The sequence below is a fragment of the Nerophis ophidion genome, linkage group LG13, assembly GCF_033978795.1.
Source record: "Nerophis ophidion isolate RoL-2023_Sa linkage group LG13, RoL_Noph_v1.0, whole genome shotgun sequence".
In the NCBI taxonomy this organism is placed as follows: Eukaryota; Metazoa; Chordata; class Actinopteri; order Syngnathiformes; family Syngnathidae; genus Nerophis; species Nerophis ophidion.
In genome coordinates this window covers 15,605,484-15,626,713 of record NC_084623.1, presented here as the reverse complement: position 1 = coordinate 15,626,713, position 21,230 = coordinate 15,605,484, and the positions used below count along the sequence as shown (strand labels likewise).

General features: G+C 38.2%; 1 protein-coding gene across 3 annotated transcripts in view; it reads right to left on the bottom strand.

The window, feature by feature from the left end:
• hdac4 (histone deacetylase 4) overlaps positions 1 to 21,230 on the bottom strand; it is a 212,245-nt gene that overhangs the window by 93,584 nt on the left and 97,431 nt on the right. For all 3 annotated transcript variants that reach the window (XM_061918453.1, XM_061918452.1, XM_061918451.1), the window contains 3 exons: positions 15,787 to 16,023; positions 3,167 to 3,356; positions 503 to 636 (listed from right to left, as the gene is read on the bottom strand). In XM_061918453.1, coding sequence (XP_061774437.1) covers positions 503 to 636; positions 3,167 to 3,356; positions 15,787 to 16,023 — 561 coding nt within the window. The remainder of the gene's footprint in view (positions 1 to 502; positions 637 to 3,166; positions 3,357 to 15,786; positions 16,024 to 21,230) is intronic.

The following is a 21,230-nucleotide window of genomic DNA, read 5'->3' as shown; positions in this document are numbered from 1 at the left end:
GGATGGATTAAAATGCACGAGAATGTTTTATATTCTGAACATTATTTTTAACACTGTGATTACCAGCGGAAATATTCATTACTTATCGTGTTAAGCAATGTCAGCAAAGTTTTATCTGAGAGCCAGATGCAGTAATCAAAAGAGGCACATCCGGCTCTAGAGCCATAGGTTCCCTACCCCTGGGTTAGGATATTGTATAGGGGTGAATTATTATTATATGTTATAGTTCAACATGGTGACAACTCTGAGAAAGAAGCTGTCTCTGAGCCTGTTTGTTCTGGCTCTGATGCACCTGTAGCGCCTAACATCATGTGGTTTAATTATTTATCTACAAAGATACAAATAATTGCTATCGAGTGGACACATTTAGAACAGGAGTTTCTTTCATTAAAAAAATGTGGATGTTTTTTATACCTCGTGGGCCTGATCCAGTCCACGGGCCATACGTTTGACACCCCTGCTCTAAATCCAAACGGGCCACCTTTGTAAGCTCCGTTCTTACCTCGCAGTGGCCCCTTAGACCTGTTTCCTGCAGGCGGGACCAGATACTCTGGATGCGGCCTGCATGCTCCGGATGACTGTTTGTGTTGCCACACATACACTGATGCTTCTGCATCAAGGAGTCATACACCAGACCTGAACAATAAACAACATGCACAGAATTAAGCACCATCACCTGTTATGTACATGTAAAGAACAACAATGGTGCTAAGTTATTATGTGAATAATTACCTTAAATATTCTTAAATATAAGTACCGCACATTGAAATATGGGACTGTATAAAGGCTTATTTATGTAGCGTAGTAGGACGAGGTATTCATTAAAAACAAGGCAAATATTTTGTTTACCGAGTATATTTAATAATTTTGGCCACTGCAACATTACACACAGTTTAAACCAGGGGTGTCAAATGTACGGCCTGAGGGCCGAAGAAAGCCCGCAAACAGGCAGGGATGAGTTTTCTAAGTATAAAGACTAACCTGACAATTTTGAATGAAAAAAAAATGCTGTTCTAAAACTGTCCACTAAATGTCGCAATAACAATTATTTGTATCTTTGTAGATGATGCTACATATAAAATACAAATAAACCACATCAGTCGAGGAAAATAAGCAAACTACATAAATAACAAACTAATTTAATTTTGATATAATTTTTTTTATCTTGATAGATTGAAAATGAACACCAATGAGTTGAATTATCACATCATTTATTCAGAAAGTATAAATGACGACCAATAAAGATAAAATACAATTATCCGCAACATGTGAGTGTAAAAAACAAAAACCCAACAACATTATGATTTGTACATTTTCGGAATGCGCATGTTCCATTTTTAAACAAAGAAAATAATCCGAAGTTCTCTTTATTATTATTTATTTATTTATTTATTTATTTATTATTATTATTATTTTCTTTTTTTTGTCCTGTCCAGCTTCTCAGGCAAATCATATAGTTGATGTAGATGCCCATATCGGCTGTTCAGATTTACTTTACAAAAGAGAAGTGTAGGATACTTCTCTTGTTGCCTTATTTGAATTTGACTTTATTAAATGTATTTATATTATCATTTGGTGCAGCCGGGCCGGAGCAGGAGGGGATAGAAAGACAAAAAAAAGAAGACAGAGGGGGAAATTGTGGGGATAAGAGGGGGATTAGACAGAGTGACAAAAACAACAACAGCAAATACAACAATAACAACAACAACAATAGAACAACACCAGCACATACGATATGTACAAATATGATCGTAAAAGTGATAGCAAATAAGCAGTTAGTGAAATAAACAATATAGTAATGACAATGAGCATTTTTACATTAAAACTGGAGCAATACAAATACCAATAGAAAAAGCGCTATTGATCATGAACAAAACCAATAGTTTACCTCTATTATTGTCTTTATTTTTAAGTTATCGTGCCGTGATTTTACCAGTCCAGCTCACTTGGGAGTAGATTTTTCTCCTGGTTTAAACAAAAACTCATTGTTTGAATTAGGGTTGTCTCAATACCAATATTTTGGTATACCAAAATGTATTTCGATACATTTCAATACTTTTGAAAATGTAGGGGACCACAAAAACATTTCAATATTAGCTTTATTTTAACAGAAAAGCTTATGATGCATTAAACGGGTTTCTTATTGCAAACAGAGCATAATTTTGGCATTAAATGAAACATACTACAAAACTTATCTTTTAGTAGTAAGTAACCAAACAAAGGCTGACGTATATGCAGTAACATATTGTGTCATTTCCGGTTGTATTATTTTGTCAAAATTATGAGGGACATCCGGTAGAAAATTGATTATTGATCTACTTGTTTATTTACTGTTAATATCTGTTTGGTTCCTGTTTTAACATGTTCTATCTATACTTCTGTTAAAATGTAATAATCACTTATTCTTCTGTTGTTTTATACTTAACATTAGTTTTGGGTGTTAATCCAATACCAAGTAGTTACAGCAAAATCGCTATGGTATAAAACGGGTAGGATTAAATAAGTTCAGCTTCTTCCTACTCCTTTTCGGACGTGCTGTAATGAAACAACTGGAATTGTTTGATGCATTACATTGTATCGTATGCATTGTTCGAAATAAACTGAAACTGAACAGTGTGGACTCCTCAAAAGTTGGTGTGTTCCCTCGTTCCTCAGTACTATGCCATGTTTTGTTATTATACGATATGCTGTATATATTTTCTTTACTAATGTAAAGCATTTCGTGATAGAACCAATGTTCGTAAAACCAGCGTTATAAAATAACAGTATTGCTAACGGCGGTACTTTTAGTAGAAACAAGTAATCTAAGTATTTACTTTTATGTATGTTGCAGCACAGTTACTGATATTGTTGACGTAACGTGTCACACTAACAAACACAGTTGAGCTAAAATTTTCTCGCTGACGTTACACGGCACTGCCTTTTTGGAGGCATACACACACTCTACTTTCATGAAACGTCTCTTAACTTTATATTAGAAATTGATCACATTTATTGAGGAGTAATTCAGTTAGTGATTCAATATTTTTTTAGGTGATGAGTAACTAAAATTAATTACTTTTTTAAAGTATTTTTCCGAACACTGGTTGCATGAAAAATGCTATAGAAATAACATTTTATTGATTGAGTGATTAATTGGATGTTCCTTTTTTTTTTTACAACAGACCTGTAGTAAAACGTGGCTTGGTCGCTGGCTCCTGCACCATCATGGCGAAGGAGCAGGAGGAAGCTGGAGACGACTGGGCCCGAGAGAGGGGGCGGTGGCCTGCAAAGCTCACGGGCAATCCTGCTGCTTCCATTGAGGACCTGAAGCTCCTCAACTGGTGGAGTCGCTGTTGCTCCAGCAGCACTGCCTGCTGCAAAAAAAACAACAACATACCATTTACAGCAGACCTGGGCAAATTAAGGCCTGAAGTTATCGTAAGTCTTGAAATATACAAAGTATTTCAATGGTTGGAATCGGTGCTTTTGCATGATATACTAGTTACTATGATAATCTAAGTCCCAGCAGCTCAGACGAGGAACACACATAAATATACATATATATATATATATATATATATATATATATATATATATATATATATATACATACATACATGTACATAAATATATATATATATATATATATATATATATATATATATACATACATACATGTACATAAATATATATATATATATATATATACACACACATATATACAGTATATATACAGTATATATAGAGTATATGTATATGTATATATATATATATATATATATATATATATATATATATATATATATATATATATATATATATATATATATATATATATATATATATATATATATATATATATATATATATATATATATATATGTATATGTATACATACATACTGTATTTCCTTGAATTGCCGCAGGGTATATAGTATGCGCCTGCTTTGAATTACTGCCGGGTCAAACTCGCTTCGCAAAATAATTAGCGCATGCTTAATATTACCGCCTGGTCAAACTCGTGATGTCACGAGTAACACTTCCCCTGTCACCATTTTCAAAATGGAGGAGGCTGATTTCAATACCGGTAATTTGAAATCGCATAAAGGGAAGAATATTAAGAGCTATTCAGTAGGATTTAAGGTCCAAGCTTACATCACACTCAAATTTTTACTGCATGCCTTTGGTAAGTGCCGGAATGAGAAGAGGTTTAAAAATAATTAGTGCATGCTTAATTTTACCGCATGCCTTTGGTAAGCGAAGGAGTGAGAAGAGGTTTTAAATTAATTAGCGCCCCGGCGGCAATTCAAGGAAATACGGTATATATATACTATATACATATATATACACACATATTTATATATATGTATATATATATATATATATATATATACACATATATATATATATATATATATATATATATATATATATATATACACATATATACACATATATACATATACATATATATATATATATATATACATATATATATATATATATATATATATATATATACACACATATTTATATATATATATGTATATATATATATATATAAACATATGTGTGTATGTATATATATATATATATATATTTATATATAAACATATGTGTGTATGTATATATATATACATACATACTATATATATATATATATATATATATACATATATATAGATATATATATAAATATATATATCTATATATATATAGATATATATATATATATAAAAGACACATTTTTTTCCCTCTAAATTTGGCCCCCTGAGTCTAAATAATAGCCCAGGCATGATTTACAGGCTGAGGCTGCACCAACTGTTTCCTGCCATAAGATGGCGACTTGAGCACAGATTCATTAAGCTTATTTGCTGCTGCCTGTGGTTCAACTGCACACATATTTACACAAGTTGATGGAAGGCATGGAATATAATATATATATATTTTTCTCCCATAGTCTTATTAGCAGTGTGTATTTCATAGAGCAAGCGGAAAATTCATTCATTATCTGCTGCTTATCCTGTTCAGTGTCACATAACAGCACACTTAACCCAGGTATTGACGTATGATTGTGCTCTTTCTACTCCATGAATCCATCAGTCTCACCCAGCAATTGTGTGCTTCTCTCCTGATAGGTGTGTCTACTTACACCATGGGCGCCATGGTGACAGTCAGAGGAGTGTCTGATTGAATTTGGCTGAGGGCAGCAGGGATGGGCTAGACTAGACCGTTTAGGACAGGGGTCGGCAACCTTTACCACTCAAAGAGCCATTTTGACCCGTTTTACAAAATAAAGAAAACAATGGGGGCCACAGAACTCTTTTGAAATTTAAAATGAAATAATACTGCATACAGAGTTGTATTTACTTTGTGCTATGTATAAACCAGGGGTCTCAGGCACGCGGCCCGCACCTTAATATGAAAATGTAATGATAGTGGGGCCCGCGAATTTCTTATGCATCTCGAATATTCCGAGAGTACCAAATGTCAGATCAACCATTCTCGCGAATGTTTGCAGAATTCCCCTCGATTAACAATAATAAGGGCAACCTATGAAGGTGCTGCCTTTGACGCACTCTACAACATGTCCAATCAGCTTGCCAGCCCATTCGTATGTCGTATGAGGTTTCTGTTGACACACGCAGACGATTGCAATGCATACTTGTTCAACAGCCATACAGGTTACACTGAGGGTTGTGATATAACCAACTTCAACACTCTTACTAATATGCGCCACACTGTGAAACAACACCAAACAAGAATGACAAACACATTTTGGGAGAACATCGGCACTGTAACACAACATAAAAACAAAATAACAAATACCCAGAATCCCATGCATCCCACTGTTCCGGGCTACATTATACACCTCGCCAGCACCAAATCCCCGCACCCCCTCCGTGCGTCGGTTGAGGTGGGCGGGGTTTGGTGCTAATGTAGCCCGGAAGAGTAGGGATGCATGGGATTCTGGGTATTTGTTCTTTTGTGTTTATGTTGTGTTACAGTGCGGATGTTCTCCCAAAATGTGTTAGTCATTCTTGTTTGGTGTGGGTTCACTGTGTGGCGCATATTAGTAAGGGTGTTAAAGTTGTTTACACTACAATTGTCAGTGTAACCTGTATGGCTGTTGACTAAGTATGCGTTGCAGTCGCTTTCGTGGGTTAACAGAGACTGAACATAAAATGACCAGTTGACACGCAGATCGCGTGATACAAAAGCGGGCGCGACGACATGTTGAAGAGGAGGTTTAAAACATTGTCATCACTGCACACCCTCAGTATTGTAGTCCAGGTGAAAACTGGAGAATGTTTCCCCGGCTGATTTCTGAGAGAGGCACTACAATCCGGAAACCTCACGGAGTAGTCATTGGGGTCGGCAATTTAGCAGCCGAGCCACATCAGAGTGATCAAAGAGCCGCATGCGGCTCCGGAGCCGCGGGTTGCCGAATACTGGTCTAGGACACGAGGTCCTGGTTGCACCGTGGGAGATATTAACATCAGCAAGATCCACAGCTCAGTCAAAGTAATCGGTCAACAGTTTGCGTCTTTAGTTGTACGTATATGAAGTTGTCCACCTATGGTCTTTACCATGAATTGATTAACGTGGACCCCGACTTAAACAAGTTGAAAAACTTATTCGAGTGTTACCATTTAGTGGTCAATTGTACGGATTTTGTACTGAACTGTGCAATCTACTAATAAGTCTCAATCAATCAATCAATGTTAGGTAAATAGCATAGAGGGGGTACACTTGCTGTCAGAGCCCATCTATTACTAAAATATGAACAATGGAACCCAGTTACCTTCCTCAAAGTTGCTGTTTTCAAACTAAAAAATGGTTAGTTGATGTTACCATTAATGCTTGAACAGAACACATTTGTTTTAAAACTGTCCATATCATTCACAGGTACTAAGTTCATTCAATTATAAAAACTATCGGTTTGCTATCTCATCCACAAGGGAATATGAGCACACGTACAGTAGGATGGGGACTCATATGGCCCTGTTTACCTGACACATGAAACGTGAGAAATCAGGGGTGGTAGAGGTTTAGGGGGGGCCACAATCGACTTTAGCCGCCAGATGGAAGTTGAGTGTTGAATATCTTAAGACTGTGTTTTGTGACGATTCCAACTTTAACCACAGTGTCAGTTGCAATTGAGAGAGCTGTGTGCTTTCCATCATTTTCAGGAGACTGCATTGCAGAATTATTAACACCCCCCCTGGCCCCCTTCCTCTCACACAAAATCCACAAATACCTTCCCTACAGTACAAAAGCAGTCCAAGAGAGGCAACAAATAATTTGTTTCTAGAATGTACAGTAAATTCAATGATAGCTGAAGCTAACTACCCAAAACGGTACCAAAGCTAACGTGCGTGCACATGTTCCGTACGTACGTAGTTACGTCATTATAGGATGGCAGGATGTAATGCTTAAAATACATTAGAAAGTTAGCGCCCTCTAGGCATTTGTGTATATGTTTCAAACAGTCCCTTTAAGTCTCACTTAACCTCTTAAGGCCCAAGCTGTTTGTTTACATGCTTTTTTTATATCTCTTTGCTATTTGGGCTTATTGGACCTTAAATAGAATAAAAACTAAGAATCATCTTTGATTCTTAGTTTGAGCTCTGACTGGTATCAAACCGTTACATGTTTGATAAAGCTTTAGCCTTCCCGGTAAGGTCTATTCAGGTGTACTGGAGAGGAGGCTATGCCAGATAGTCGAACCTCGGATTCAGGAGGAACAGTGTGGTTTTCGTCCTGGTCGTGGTACTGTGGAATTCCTGTGGAGAGTGCTCAGAGAGTATGGGGTATCGGACTGTCTGATTGTGGCGGTCCGCGCCCTGTATGATCAGTTTCAGAGCTTGGTCCACATTGCCGGCAGTAAGTCAGACACATTTCCAGTGAGGGTTGGACTCCGCCAAGGCTGCCCTTTGTCACCGATTCTGTTCATAACTTTTACGGACAGAATTTCTAGGCGCAGTCAAAGCGTTGAGGGGATCCGGTTTGGTGGCTGCAGGATTAGGTCTCGGTTTTCTGCAGATGATGTGGTCCTGATGGCTTCATCCGGCCAGGATCTTCAGCTCTCACTGGATCGGTTCACAGCCGAATGTGAAGCGACTGAGATGGGAATCATCACCTCCAAAGCCGAGTCCATGGTTCGTGCCCAGAAAAGCGTGGAGTGCCATCTTCAGGTTGGGGAGGAGATCTTGCCCCAAGTGGAGGAGTTCAAGTACCTAGGAGTCTTGTTCACCAGTGGGGGAAGAGTGAATCGTGAGATCGACAGGCGGATCAGTCCGGCGTCTTCAGTAATGCGGACGTTGTATCGATCCGTTGTGGTGAAGAAGGAGCTGAGCCGGAATGCAAACCTCTCAATTTACAGTTCGATCTACAATCCCATCCTCACCTATGGTCATGAGCTTTGGGTTATGACCAAAAGGACCAGATCATGGGTACAAGCGGCTGAAATGGGTTTCCTCCGCTGGGTGGCGGGGCTCTCCCTTAGAGATAGGGTTAGAAGCTCTGTCATCCGGGGGGAGCTTAAAGTAAAGCCGCTGCTCCTCCACATTGAGATGAGGTGGTTCGGACATCTGGTCAGGATGCCACCCGGACGTCTCCTTGGGGAGGTGTTTAGCCCATGTCCGACTGGTAGTAGGCCACGGGGAAGACCCAGGACACGTTGGGAGGACTATGTCTCCCGGCTGGCCTGCGAACGCCTCGGGATCCCCCGGGAGGAGCTGGATGAAGTGGCTGGGGAGAGGGAAGTCCGGGCTTCCCTGCTTGGGTTGCTGACCTGCGACCCGAACTCGGCTAGGCGGAAGTTGCCTCTGTATCGGCTGGGGACATCCCTGTGCTGCTGATGCGCCTCCGCTTGGAAAGGTTTCCTGCTGGCTCCGCTGTGAACGGGACTCTCGCTTCTGTGTTGGATCCATTATGGATTGAACTTTCACAGTATCATGTTAGACCCGCTCGACATCCATTGCTTTCGTCCTCTCCAAGGTTCTTATAGACATCATTGTCACCGACATCCCACTGGGTGTGAGTTTTCCTTGCCCTTATGTGGGCCTACCGAGGATGTCGTAGTGGTTTGTGTTGTGGTTTGTGCACCCCTTTGAGACACTAGTGATTTAGGGCTATATAAGTAAACATTGATTGATTGATTGATTGAAGAGGATGGATGGATGGATAGATGGATGGTTGATACAGTAGTAGTAATTTCATGCATATTTGTACATGCTGTCGTAATGTAATCAAGCTAACATTGTTAGCATTAGTAAATATGCTAACACCCTTACATGTGTCTGTGTTAAGATTATTAACCGACAATAACCTTCTTTTTGTATTGTTTCAGTTTCACAAAGTCCTCAGCAAATTAACCCGAAACGTCACCGTGGACTTATTGAGTCTGTTTAGCTGAGTGGAGAGTCAGATTCCGCAGCTGGTGCGTCCATGATGATGACTTCTGTTTTGTTCCAAAAAGCCGTTTTACTGCCATGTTACAGATACTGTTTGGAAACAATTAAGGTATGTAAATAAACATTTACAAAATCTTTCTTTGAAAAAAATAATTTTGCGAAGTATATAACTTCGGCTTATAGTTAAAGTTGTCTAAAATGTACTGGGTGTTGTTTATATACCGGTGTGGTCTATGGTCCTGTAAATAAGGTATCTGTTTTTAAAAATATCATTAAAAAGGGTTGTCAATTCAAACAGGTATGACTTATACAGGTTCCATTGTATTAGAGACAACATTGAACTGGAACAAGAGGCATTTCCATCCAAATAAAATGGGTATACAGTTAAAGAGAACAGTGTGCAGGATGATTTTTTTTTTTAAATGTCCATCTGTTACTGCTCCCACTGACTTGCGTTAGATATCCTTCCAGCATTTAGCAGTGAAAACATTTTCCCTCGCTGCTTCAAAAACTGAATGTGTTACATAACTCGTCAGTGACTGAGATGGGATTTTGTTGCAATGCTTGGAAAAATGCATTTCCACTCCCGCGATAGAGAATGTCTCTCCACCCTTTATATATTAAATCCAAAATAATAAACATTCAATTATTTGGTGCATTTGAAAAAGGCTAAAATGAGTCACAAAGCAAACCTGCAACCCAATTTACTACACGTTTTCTCAAAAGAAAAGAGAAGAAATTTAACCTCAGGTAAAATTGTAATTTAAAACATTTATACACACGTACTACACTTAATACCTTCACTATGTCAGTATGTGGAATTAAATTGTATGATCCAGTTTGAGAAACTAATCAAACTCATATGTGTTTACAAAGTCCAAAGATTAAAAACTTTGAACCCTAGTGATTTATATATCGCATTATGTGAATAACCACCTTATCCTTCATTTTTTTTTCATTTATTCATTCAGGCAATGACCCAGAAAAAACTACAAGATAGACAACATACAATAATGTTAATCAACACAATCCAAAAGGTAATGTACAATATGTAAGCATGATGATCCAGTTTTGCCTCAAAAGGAGTGAGAAGATCATTTATTTAATCCAACACTGCAAAAACTGAAATCTCAGTAATATTAAATATGTCTCTGCGATGAGGTGGCGACTTGTCCAGGGTGTACGCCGCCTTCCGCCCGATTGTAGCTGAGATAGCCACCCGCGCCACCCGCGACCCCAAAGGGAATAAAGGGTAGAAAATCGATGGACGGATGGATTAAATATGTCAAATAAGGGTAATATTGTTACGCCTGTTCGGCATTGTGATGCCGGGTTCGATTCCCTCGAGGATGCGTCGAAAATTGAACACAGCAAAAGGTATGAACTAATGATTTATGTAACAAAAGGTGCTAGAGAACAAAAATACTGGAGCTAAGAAAAGGCAAACAAAAGACGCTAGCATGAAAGCTAGGATAAACAAATAGTAAACTCAACCGGCACATAGGCACACAAAGGGGAAAACAAAATATTTAGCATGAGAGCTAAGATTGAATAAAAGTGCGCAGCGTGAGAGCTCGCGAGAATTATACTGAAATTTGCATGTAAGCAAAAGCGCAAAGCAGACATACCGTTGTGCATGAACAAATTTGGATCCCAGACTGAACAACAAAAGATGCAGGCTTATATAAGGCAGGTGATTAGTGAGGACAGGTGTGCAGGGCCGTGAGAAACAGGTGAAACTAATAAGCTACCATGGTGACCGACATGAACAGGATATAATAGGATCAGACGGAGAGTGAAAATAAAAATGGAACCACAAACAATAATATGTGGAGGATCCAAAAAGCGGATCTCAACAAATATTTGCTTATTTTCTGTCTGATAAGATTATTATTCTCACTAAGGAGATTTTATGTTAGAGTTTTTCCACTTGTTTTAAGGGTTTTGGTCCTAAATGATCTCAGTAAGATATTACAGCTTGTTGTTGAGATTTTCTGACCTATATTGAGTAAAACATGCTTGAAACTTTAATAGCAACTGTTGCAAAGCTGTGTCATCAATATTCACAAGTATAAAAATACCTTTTTAAAGTAATAATTTCTTATTTAAAGCATGAAAAAAAAATCATGACTTTGACACAATTGTGTCTCATATTAAACCACAAGACAGCCAAATAGACTTAGCATGTTTTTTTCCAATGAAACAATAGAAAATACACACTCATATAAAAGCACAGTCGCACAGTTGTTAATAGTAAGGACATACTTATTTGAAAGGTATTTTTTGGTTCATTGATGTTTGTTAATTTTACTTGTTTTGGAAAGTCTTGACAAGCAAATTTTATTGTTCTATTGGCAGATAATTTTGCTTAGTTCAAATAAAATACCCGTATTTATTTTTTTTTCTTGTTTTTGAACACTGACTTTTTGCAGTGCACCCTCCATTCACTGATTAATACATTGAGCTTCACTGTTACTTTGTTCAAGGATTACAATACAGATGTTAGACCATGGTGGCATAACCACAGGTAACAATAAATATAACACTCTAAAAATAATTTGTAGCAAAAAAATGTATGAATGAACAATGCCAATGGTGGAAAGGGACAATATACCAACAATGGTAATAGACAATATATCAACGATGGTAAGGAAATCTCAACATTTTACCTAGACCCAGTGTTTGTAAAACATTTTAAATCGATGTAGCATTGGTTGTGTTGTAAATCCAGTTTGTTCTAGAGTTTTACTCTGCATACAGACACACACAACATGTTTAAGGGTAGTTTTATATGTATATATATTAGGGGTGTTGGAAAAAATCGATTCGAATACGAAAATGAATCGAATGCGTTGTGCGTTTCAGAATCGATTCTCATTTTTAAAAAAACAATCTAACAAAACAATACACAGCAATACCATGACAATGCAATCCAATACCAAAACCAAACCTGACCCAGCAACACTCAGAACTGCAATAAACAGAGCCATTGAGAGGAGACACAAACACGACACAAAACAAACCAAAAGTAGAGAAACAAAAATGAATATTATCAACAACAGTATCAATATTAGTTATAATTTCAGCATAGCAGTGATTAAAAATCCCTCATTGACATTATCATTAGACATTTATAAAATATGGATTCTTGGGGTCACGATTTGATAATATATCGATTTTTTCGATTCTCGATTCAAAAACGATATTTTTCCGACTCAAAACGATTCTGTTTGCATTCAATACATAGGATTTCAGCAGGATCTACCCCAGTCTGCTGACATGCTAGCAGAATAGTAGATTTTTTTTAAAAGCTTGTAAAGGACAGCATTTTATCAACTGACTGCAATAATGTAATTTTTTTTAACTATTAAACAAACCAAAAATAGGACTTATTTTATCTTTGTGAAAACATTGGACACAGTGTGTTGTCAAGCTTATGAGAAGCGATGCAAGTGTAAGCCATTGTGACACTATTGTTCTTTTTAATTATTTTTATAAATGTCTAATGAGGGATTTTTAATCACTGCTATGCTGAAATTATAACTAATATTGATACTGTTGTTGATAATATCCATTTTTTTTCACTACTTTTGGTTTGTTTTGTGTCGTGTTTGTGTCTCCTCTCAATTGCTCTGTTTATTGCAGTTCTGAGTGTTGCTGGGTCAGGTTTAGTTTTGGAATTGGATTGCATTGTTATGGTATTGCTGTGTATTGTTTTGTTGGATTGATATAAAAAAATAAAAAAATTAATAAAAACAAATTTAAAATAGATTTTTTAAAAATGAGAAACGATTCTGAATCGCACAACGCATTCGATTCGATACGTATTCGAATCGATTTTTTCCAACACCCCTAATATATGTATATATATATATATATATATATATATATATATATATATATATATATATATATATATACATACATATATATATATATATATATATATATATATATATATATATATACATATACATATATATATATATATATATACATATGCATATGCATATACATATATATATATATATATATATATATACATATATATATATATATATATATATATATATATATATATATATATATATATATATATATATATATATATATATATATATATATATATATATACATATGTCCAAGGTGTTCCCCGCCTTCCGCCCGAATGCAGGTGAGATAGGCTCCAGCGACGCCCCACGACCCCAAAAGGGATAAGCGGTAGGAAATGGATGGATGGAATTTAGGACCAAAAACCCCTTAAAACAAGTAAAACACTAACATAAAATCTGCTTAGTGAGAATAGTTTTCCTATCAGACAGAAAATAAGCAAATATCACCTTTATTTGAGATATTTATGTCTTACTTAGATTTTAGTTTTTGCAGTGCACTCCTGAAACACCAACCCCACACCATAATTCCTCCAGATTGCCAGATGGAAAAGTGTGATTCATCAGACCAGAGAAGGTGTCTCCGTTGCTCTAGAGTCCAGCGGTGACCTCCTTTACACCACTGCATTGGACTTGGTGATGTAGGGCCATGGAAACCCACTCCATTCAGCTCTCTGCATACTGTACGTGGGCTAATTGGAAGGTCACATGAAGTTTGGAGCTTTGTAGCAACTGACTGTGCAGAAATTCTTTGCACAATGCGCTTCAGCATCCCCCGACCCCTCTCTGTCAGTTTACGTGGCCTACCACTTAGTGGCTTGGTTGCTGTTGTTCCCAAACTCTTCACTTTTCTTAAATTAAAGTTGACTTTGGAATATTTAGGAGGGAGGAAATTTCACGACTGGTTTTGTAACACAGGTGACATCTTATGACAGTTCTCTCGTCCAAAGGCAAAACCTAGTAACTCACGTCCAGCTGATTTTGAGAAAACAAAGGAAAACCAATCTATCTTGATGCTGTCTTACAAAGATCTACAAAGTCATCAAACCTATAGATGTTTTCTTGAGCTTTCATTTTCTTGCCGATTGAGCCATGGATTGAATCTGCTCTCATGAACGTGTGCCCTTTCTCCAGATATTTTATCACAATCTCGGGTGGGCCCCATTCTGCGTTTGCACATTGGGCAAGAGCCGTGTACAGCGTCCAGTTTTTATTTTGACCTCCACAGTTATCTGCCCAAAAGAGTATGCAAGGGGAAGAATCAAGAACAATACATTTAATGAAGGTGCTTGCAACGTCCTAGGCCAATCTTCCAAATACCCCCTCGTGCCATAATATCACATAATCAGGTTGACCGTTGGCCCCCATTCGTGCAAATGTCTCATTAAAGACAATAAGGCGACTGACAAAGAAGCTCCGATTGGTCCCTTGAGATACTAGGTTTTTCCTGTTGTATCTACACGGTTATGTGTTAGTTGCTAGGTCCTGCCATGCGCGTAACAGCTTACTTACGGAACAAATTACATATCGCATCGTAAAGCATAGCACCTAGGAACTCCAAAATTATTATCAGCTCAGTTTTGGCCAAAATTGAGTTACTGGGTTTTGCCTTTGGACGGGAGAGTTCCCCGCTGGAAATCACTGAGAGCGGCCCATTCTTTCACAAATGATTGTAGAAACAGGCTCAATGCTTAAGTGCTTGATTTTATACACCGGGCAGAGTGATTAGGACACCTTATTCTCATCCTTTGGATGGGTGGCCAAATACTTTTGGCATTATAGTGTATATTCACAATGGCCGACTGAATTTGTGATGTTTATTGTAGATACAATTGGATAATGGATACAATGAAACACAATCAAGCACAATAAGTCAACTTGTTTTCCCACCCTACTGGTACAATTTATTCATGACAAATGTTGTATTTACCATGAATTGATTAACGCGGACCCCCACTTAAACAAGTTGAAAAACTTATTCGGCTGTTACCATTTAGTGGTCAATTCTAAGGAATATGTACTGAACTGTGCAATCTACTAATAAGAGTTTCAATCAATCAATTATACGTTAATTTAAATCATGTTAAAAACTGAGAATAGGAAGTGAACATTTGTTAGTAATTGCTACGAAGTGGAAAAGGGATAGAATTAAATAAGCTCGGCTTTTTCATACCCCTTTTCAGACATGTTGTAATAAAAAAATAGACGTGATGTAGTGAAGTAAATTATATTTATATAGCACTTTTCTCTAGTGACTCAAATAACTTTTACATAGTGAAACCCAACATCTAAATTACATTTAAACCAGTGTGGGTGAAAGGTGGGTTAAGTGTCTTGCCAAAGGACACAACGGCAGTGACTCGGATGGTGGAAGCTGGGATCGAACCTGGAACCCTCAAGTTGCTGGCACGGCCACTCTACCAACCGAGTTAAATCTTATAATGTAACTGTATGCACGTGTAACATAAACCTAAATAAGCAACTTTTTGTCCTCACCTGTCGGAACAGGAGCTCCTGTTCAGCCTGCCTCTCCCTCTGCTCCCTGTCGTCCTGCTCTTGAGGCTCAAGGGGCTCCTGCTTGATGGCCAAAGAGGAAGATGAGGAGGAGGATAAAAGACCTTGGTGCTCCCTGAGTTCTTCTTCCGTCTCCTCTGGGTGGCTCTGGTGCTGCCTGGATGACACGCATGTTGAGGAGCTGACAGCCGAGCCCTGGTCACTGGGTTTAGACATCATCTGTGGGGGGGGGGGGGGGGGGGACGATTGGGAAATTAAGTAATCGAAGCAAATTATTTACAAAACCCAAAAACCAGTGAAGTTGGCACGTTGTGTAATTTGTGAATAAAAACCGAATACAATTATTTGCAAATCTTTTTCAACTTATATTTAATTGAATAGACACTTTTTGTTGTTGTTGCATATAATCATTAACTTAGAATTTACTGGCAGCAACACATTGCAAAATAGTTGACACATGGGCATTTTTACCACTGTGTTACATGGCCTTTCCTTTTAACAACATTCAATAAATGTTTGGGAACTGAGGAGACCAATTTTTGAAGCTTTTCAGGTGGAATTATTTCCCATTCTTGCTTGATGTACAGCTTAAGTTGTTCAACAGTCCGTGGTCTCCGTTGTGGTATTTTAGGTTTCATATTGCGCCACACATTTTCAATGGGAGACTGGTCCGGACTACAGGCATGCCAGTCTAGTACCCACACTCTTTTACTATGAAGCCACGCTGTTGTAACCCGTGGCTTGGCATTGTCTGGCTGAAATAAGCTCGGATGGCAACATTTGTTGCTCCAAAACCTGTATGTACCCTTAAGCATTAATTGTGCCTTCCCAGATGTGTAAGTTACCCATGTCTTGGGCACTAATACACCCCCATACCATCACAGATGCTGGCTTTTCAAGTTTTTGCCTATAACAATCCAAATGGTTCTTTTCCTCTTTGTTCCGGAGGACACGACATCCGCATTTTCCAAAATAACAATTTCAAATGTGGACTCTTCAGACCACAGAACACTTTTCCACTTTGTATCAGTCCATCTTAGATGAGCTCGAGCCCATCGAAGCGGTAGCGTTTCTGGGTGTTGTTGATTAATGGCTTTGGCTTTGCATAGTAGCGTTTTAACTTGCACTTACATATGTAGCGACTAACTGTAGTTACTGACAGTGGTTTTCTGAAGTGTTCCTGAGCCCATGTGGTTATATCCTTTACACACTGATGTCACTTTGTTCCGGAGGACACGGCATCCGCAGTTTCCAAAAATCCATTTGAAATGTGGACTCGTCAGACCACAGAAGACTTTTCCACTTTGCATCAGTCCATCTTACAGTAGATGAGCTCGCGCCCATCGAAGCCGGCGGCCTTTCTGGGTGTTGTTGATAAATGGCTTTGGCTTTGCATAGTAGCCTTTTAACTTGCACTTACAGATGTAGCGACTAACTGTAGTTACTGACAGTGGTTTTCTGAAGTGTTCCCGAGCCCATGTGGTGATATCCTTTACACACTGATGTCACTTTGTCCCGGAGGACACGACATCCGCAGTTTCCAAAAATCAATTTGAAATGTGGACTCGTCAGACCACAGAAGACTTTTCCACTTAGCATCAGTCCATCTTAGATGAGCTCGGGCCCAGCGAAGCCGGCGGCGTTTCTGGGTGTTGTTGATAAATGGCTTTGGCTTTGCATGGTAGCGTTTTAACCTGCACTTACAGATGTAGCGACCAACTGTAGTTACTGACAGTTGTTTTCTGAAGTGTTCCTGAGTGCATGTGGTGATATCCTTTACACAATGATGTCGCTTTTTGATGCAGTACCGCCTAAGGGATCCAAGGTCTGTAATATCATCGCTTACCTGAAGTGATTTCTCCAGATTCTCTGAACCTTTTGATATTACAGACCGTAGATGGTGAAATCCCTAAATTCCGTGCAATGGCTGGTTGAGAAATGTTGTTCTTAAACAACTAGCTCACGCATTTCTTCACAAAATTGTAAACCTCGCCCTGTCCTTGTTTGTGAATGACTGAGCATTTCATGGAAGCTGCTTTTATACCCAATCATGGCACCCACCTGTTCCCAATTAGCCTGGTTTTGATGGTTTGATATATATTTATCAAGTTTCTCAGTCTTTTTTGACACTTGTGCCAGCTTCTTTTGAAACATCAAACTCCAAATGAGCTAATATTTGCAAAAAAATCCCAAAGTGTTGTAGTTCAACTGTTAAGTATTTAGGTTTTGCTTAATAGGATAAGTAAACCTAATAGACAACTTATGTTTTGGAAGTAAGTAATATATGCTTATGTTTACATTTACATTATTTCCTGTTGAATAAATACTGTTATTTTAATACAAGCACCAGTTAATTTTACACCCCGCCAAGCACTTTGTTCTACCCAGCTCGTTTGCCTAATATCATAGCGAATGATTTGCTTCGTTGGGTACTACACTCTATTGAATGTATACTCAGCAAGGAACTGAAAACAATTTTGAGTCTTTAATCAGTCTCTTAGACTAAATTGATTCTGAAATGATGTGATGCATCTTGTTCAGCATGATTGAAATGCATTTCTTAATGCTAAGTTATGCAGACTTGATTCATTACATTCTATCGGAATTTTAATAACCTTAAAAAAGTGGTGTCAAAACAACTTCAAATACGCATTAACCTTAATATTTTATATTTCAGACGGCAATATTTACTGCAATTTTAGTCAACTAAAATGTTGAGGAACTAAATCAATTTAGATGACTAAAATACGACTGAAACTAAATTAAAAACTGCTGCCTAGAATTAACACTGCTTGGTATTATGCCATTGTTTGGTTCACTATCGGTACATCAAGGAAATAAATGCACATGTTCCGTCCCTCACTTGAAACGTGTACAGAGTGGGAAACAGAGCCTTCGGTTCAGCACAGCAGAGTCCCACCATATCAGTTACAGTGTTTTGTATAAAGAACTTTGGCCACCACTTCCTTCAGGAACATAATACATTGATAATAAAACAAACACTGTAACACACCACGGACACTAAACAGTTGTCTGGTCTCTTTCGTAACAAACGAGGTGGCATATTTTACAAACCCCGTTTCCATATGAGTTGGGAAATTGTGTTAGATGTAAATATAAATGGAATAAAATGATTTGCAAATCATTTTCAACCCATATTCAGTTGAATGCACTATGAAGACAAGATATTTGATGTTCAAACTCATAAACTTTATTTTATTTTTTTTTGCAAATAATAATTAACTTAGAATTTCATGGGTGCAACACGTGCCAAAGTAGTTGGGAAAGGGCATGTTCACCAATGTGTTACATCACTTTTTTTTTTTTAACAACACTAAATAAACATTTGGGAACTGAGGAAACTAATTGTTGGAGCTTTGAAAGTGGAATTATTTACCATTCTTGCTTGATGTACAGCTTAAGTTGTTTAACAGTCCAGGGTCTTGTTGTCGTCTTTTACGGTTCATAATGCGCCACACATTTTCGATGGGAGACATGTCTGGACTGCAGGCGGGCCAGGAAATTACCCGCACTCTTTTAATACGAAGCCACGCTGTTGTAACACGTGGCTTGGCATTGTTTTGCTGAAATAAGCAGGGGCGTCCATTATAACGTTGCTTGGATGACAACATATGTTGCTCCAAAACCTGTATGGACCCTTCAGCAATAATGGTGCCTTCACAGATGTGTAGGTTACCCATGCCTTGGGCACTGATACACCCCCTTACCATCACAGATGCTGGCTTTTGAACTTTGCGCCTATAACAATCCCGGATGATTATTTTCGTCTTTGTTCCAGAGGACAACACGTCCATAGTTAATTTGAAATGTGGACTCGTCAGACCACAGAACACTTTTCCACTTTGCATCAGTCCATCTTAGATGAGCTCGGGCCCAGCGAAGCCGGCGGCGTTCCTGGGTGTTGTTGATAAATGGGTTTCACTTTGCATAGTAGAGTTTTGACTTGCACTTACAGATGTAACGACCCTCTGTAGCTACTGACAGTGGTTTTATGAAGTGTTCCTGAGCCCATGTAGTGATATCCTTTACACACTGATGTCGGTTTTTGATGCAGTACCGCCTGAGGGGTCAAAGGTCCGTAATATCATCGCATACGTGCAGTGATTTCTCCAGATTCTCTGAACCTTTTGAATATTTTACGGATCGTAGATGGTAGAATCCCTAAATTCCTAAAATTCGTTGAGAAAAGTTGTTCTGAAACTGTTCAACAATTTGCTTACAAATTGGTGACCCTCGCCCCATTCTTGTTTGTGAATTACTTAGCATTTCATGGAAGCTGCTTTTATACCCAATCATGGCACCCACCTGTTCCCAATTAGCCTGCACACCCGTGGAATGTTCCAAATAAGTGTTTGATGAGCATTCCTCAACTTAGTTTGTATTTATTGCCACCTTTCCCAACTTTTTTGTCACATGTTGCTGGCATCAAATTCTAAAGTTAATGATTATTTGCAAAAAAAAAAATGTTTATCAGTTTTAACCTCAAATATGTTGTCTTTGTAGCATATTCAACTGAATATGGGTTGAAAATGATTTGCAAATCATTGTATTGCATTAATATTTACATCTAACACATTTTCCCGACTCATATGGAAACGGGGTTTGTATATTAAGACGTCTATGAATGTTCTCGCGATGATTATTTTAAATCACGGAAATATCCGTCGCATGACGTGTCTGAATGGCGTATGGACGTCAGCAAACCTAAGAACTTGTTTGTTTCAGAAAGTCGTAAGAGAAACCCTGTAGCTCTGTTCTAAATTAAGTATGGCTGACTTGTCTGGGCCTGTCAGAAAATGAAAGGGGGGAAAAAAATAATATGTGCAAATTATAGGAGGGGTTTAAAAAGACACAGGGGGAATTAGTGAAAATGCTTCGTTTTCTAAGAATCTTGGAAGGATCAAGGTCTCTGTCCCGTCATTGAGACCTTGCCGACATCAGACTTGGACTAGATCACTGTTTTTGCATTGAACACACACACACACACACACAAACACACACACACACACACGCACACACTTGGCTGGCATATTGCCCAGGGAACAGTTCATTGACGTCAGAGAGCAGGCTCTTGCCTCATCCTAGTCCCTCTTTTCCAAACAAACTCATAACAGCCATTCAGTCCTGCTACATTGGTTCTCACTCATCCTCGCTACCTCTGTTTTCTCTTCCTCAGCCCACTCTTTCGCCCGCCTTTATACCACAGACAATAGTGGCCTCTGCTAGAATGGTGACACTAAATGATGCAGTTAAAACAAGGACAACAGAGCAAGAGTGTGAAGTCTTTCAGAGCCATCCGTCTGATTCTCATTTGAAGAATTTCACAACATTAAAGGCCTACTGAAACCCACTACTAGCGACCACGCAGTCTGATAGTTTATATATCAATGATGAAATATTAACAT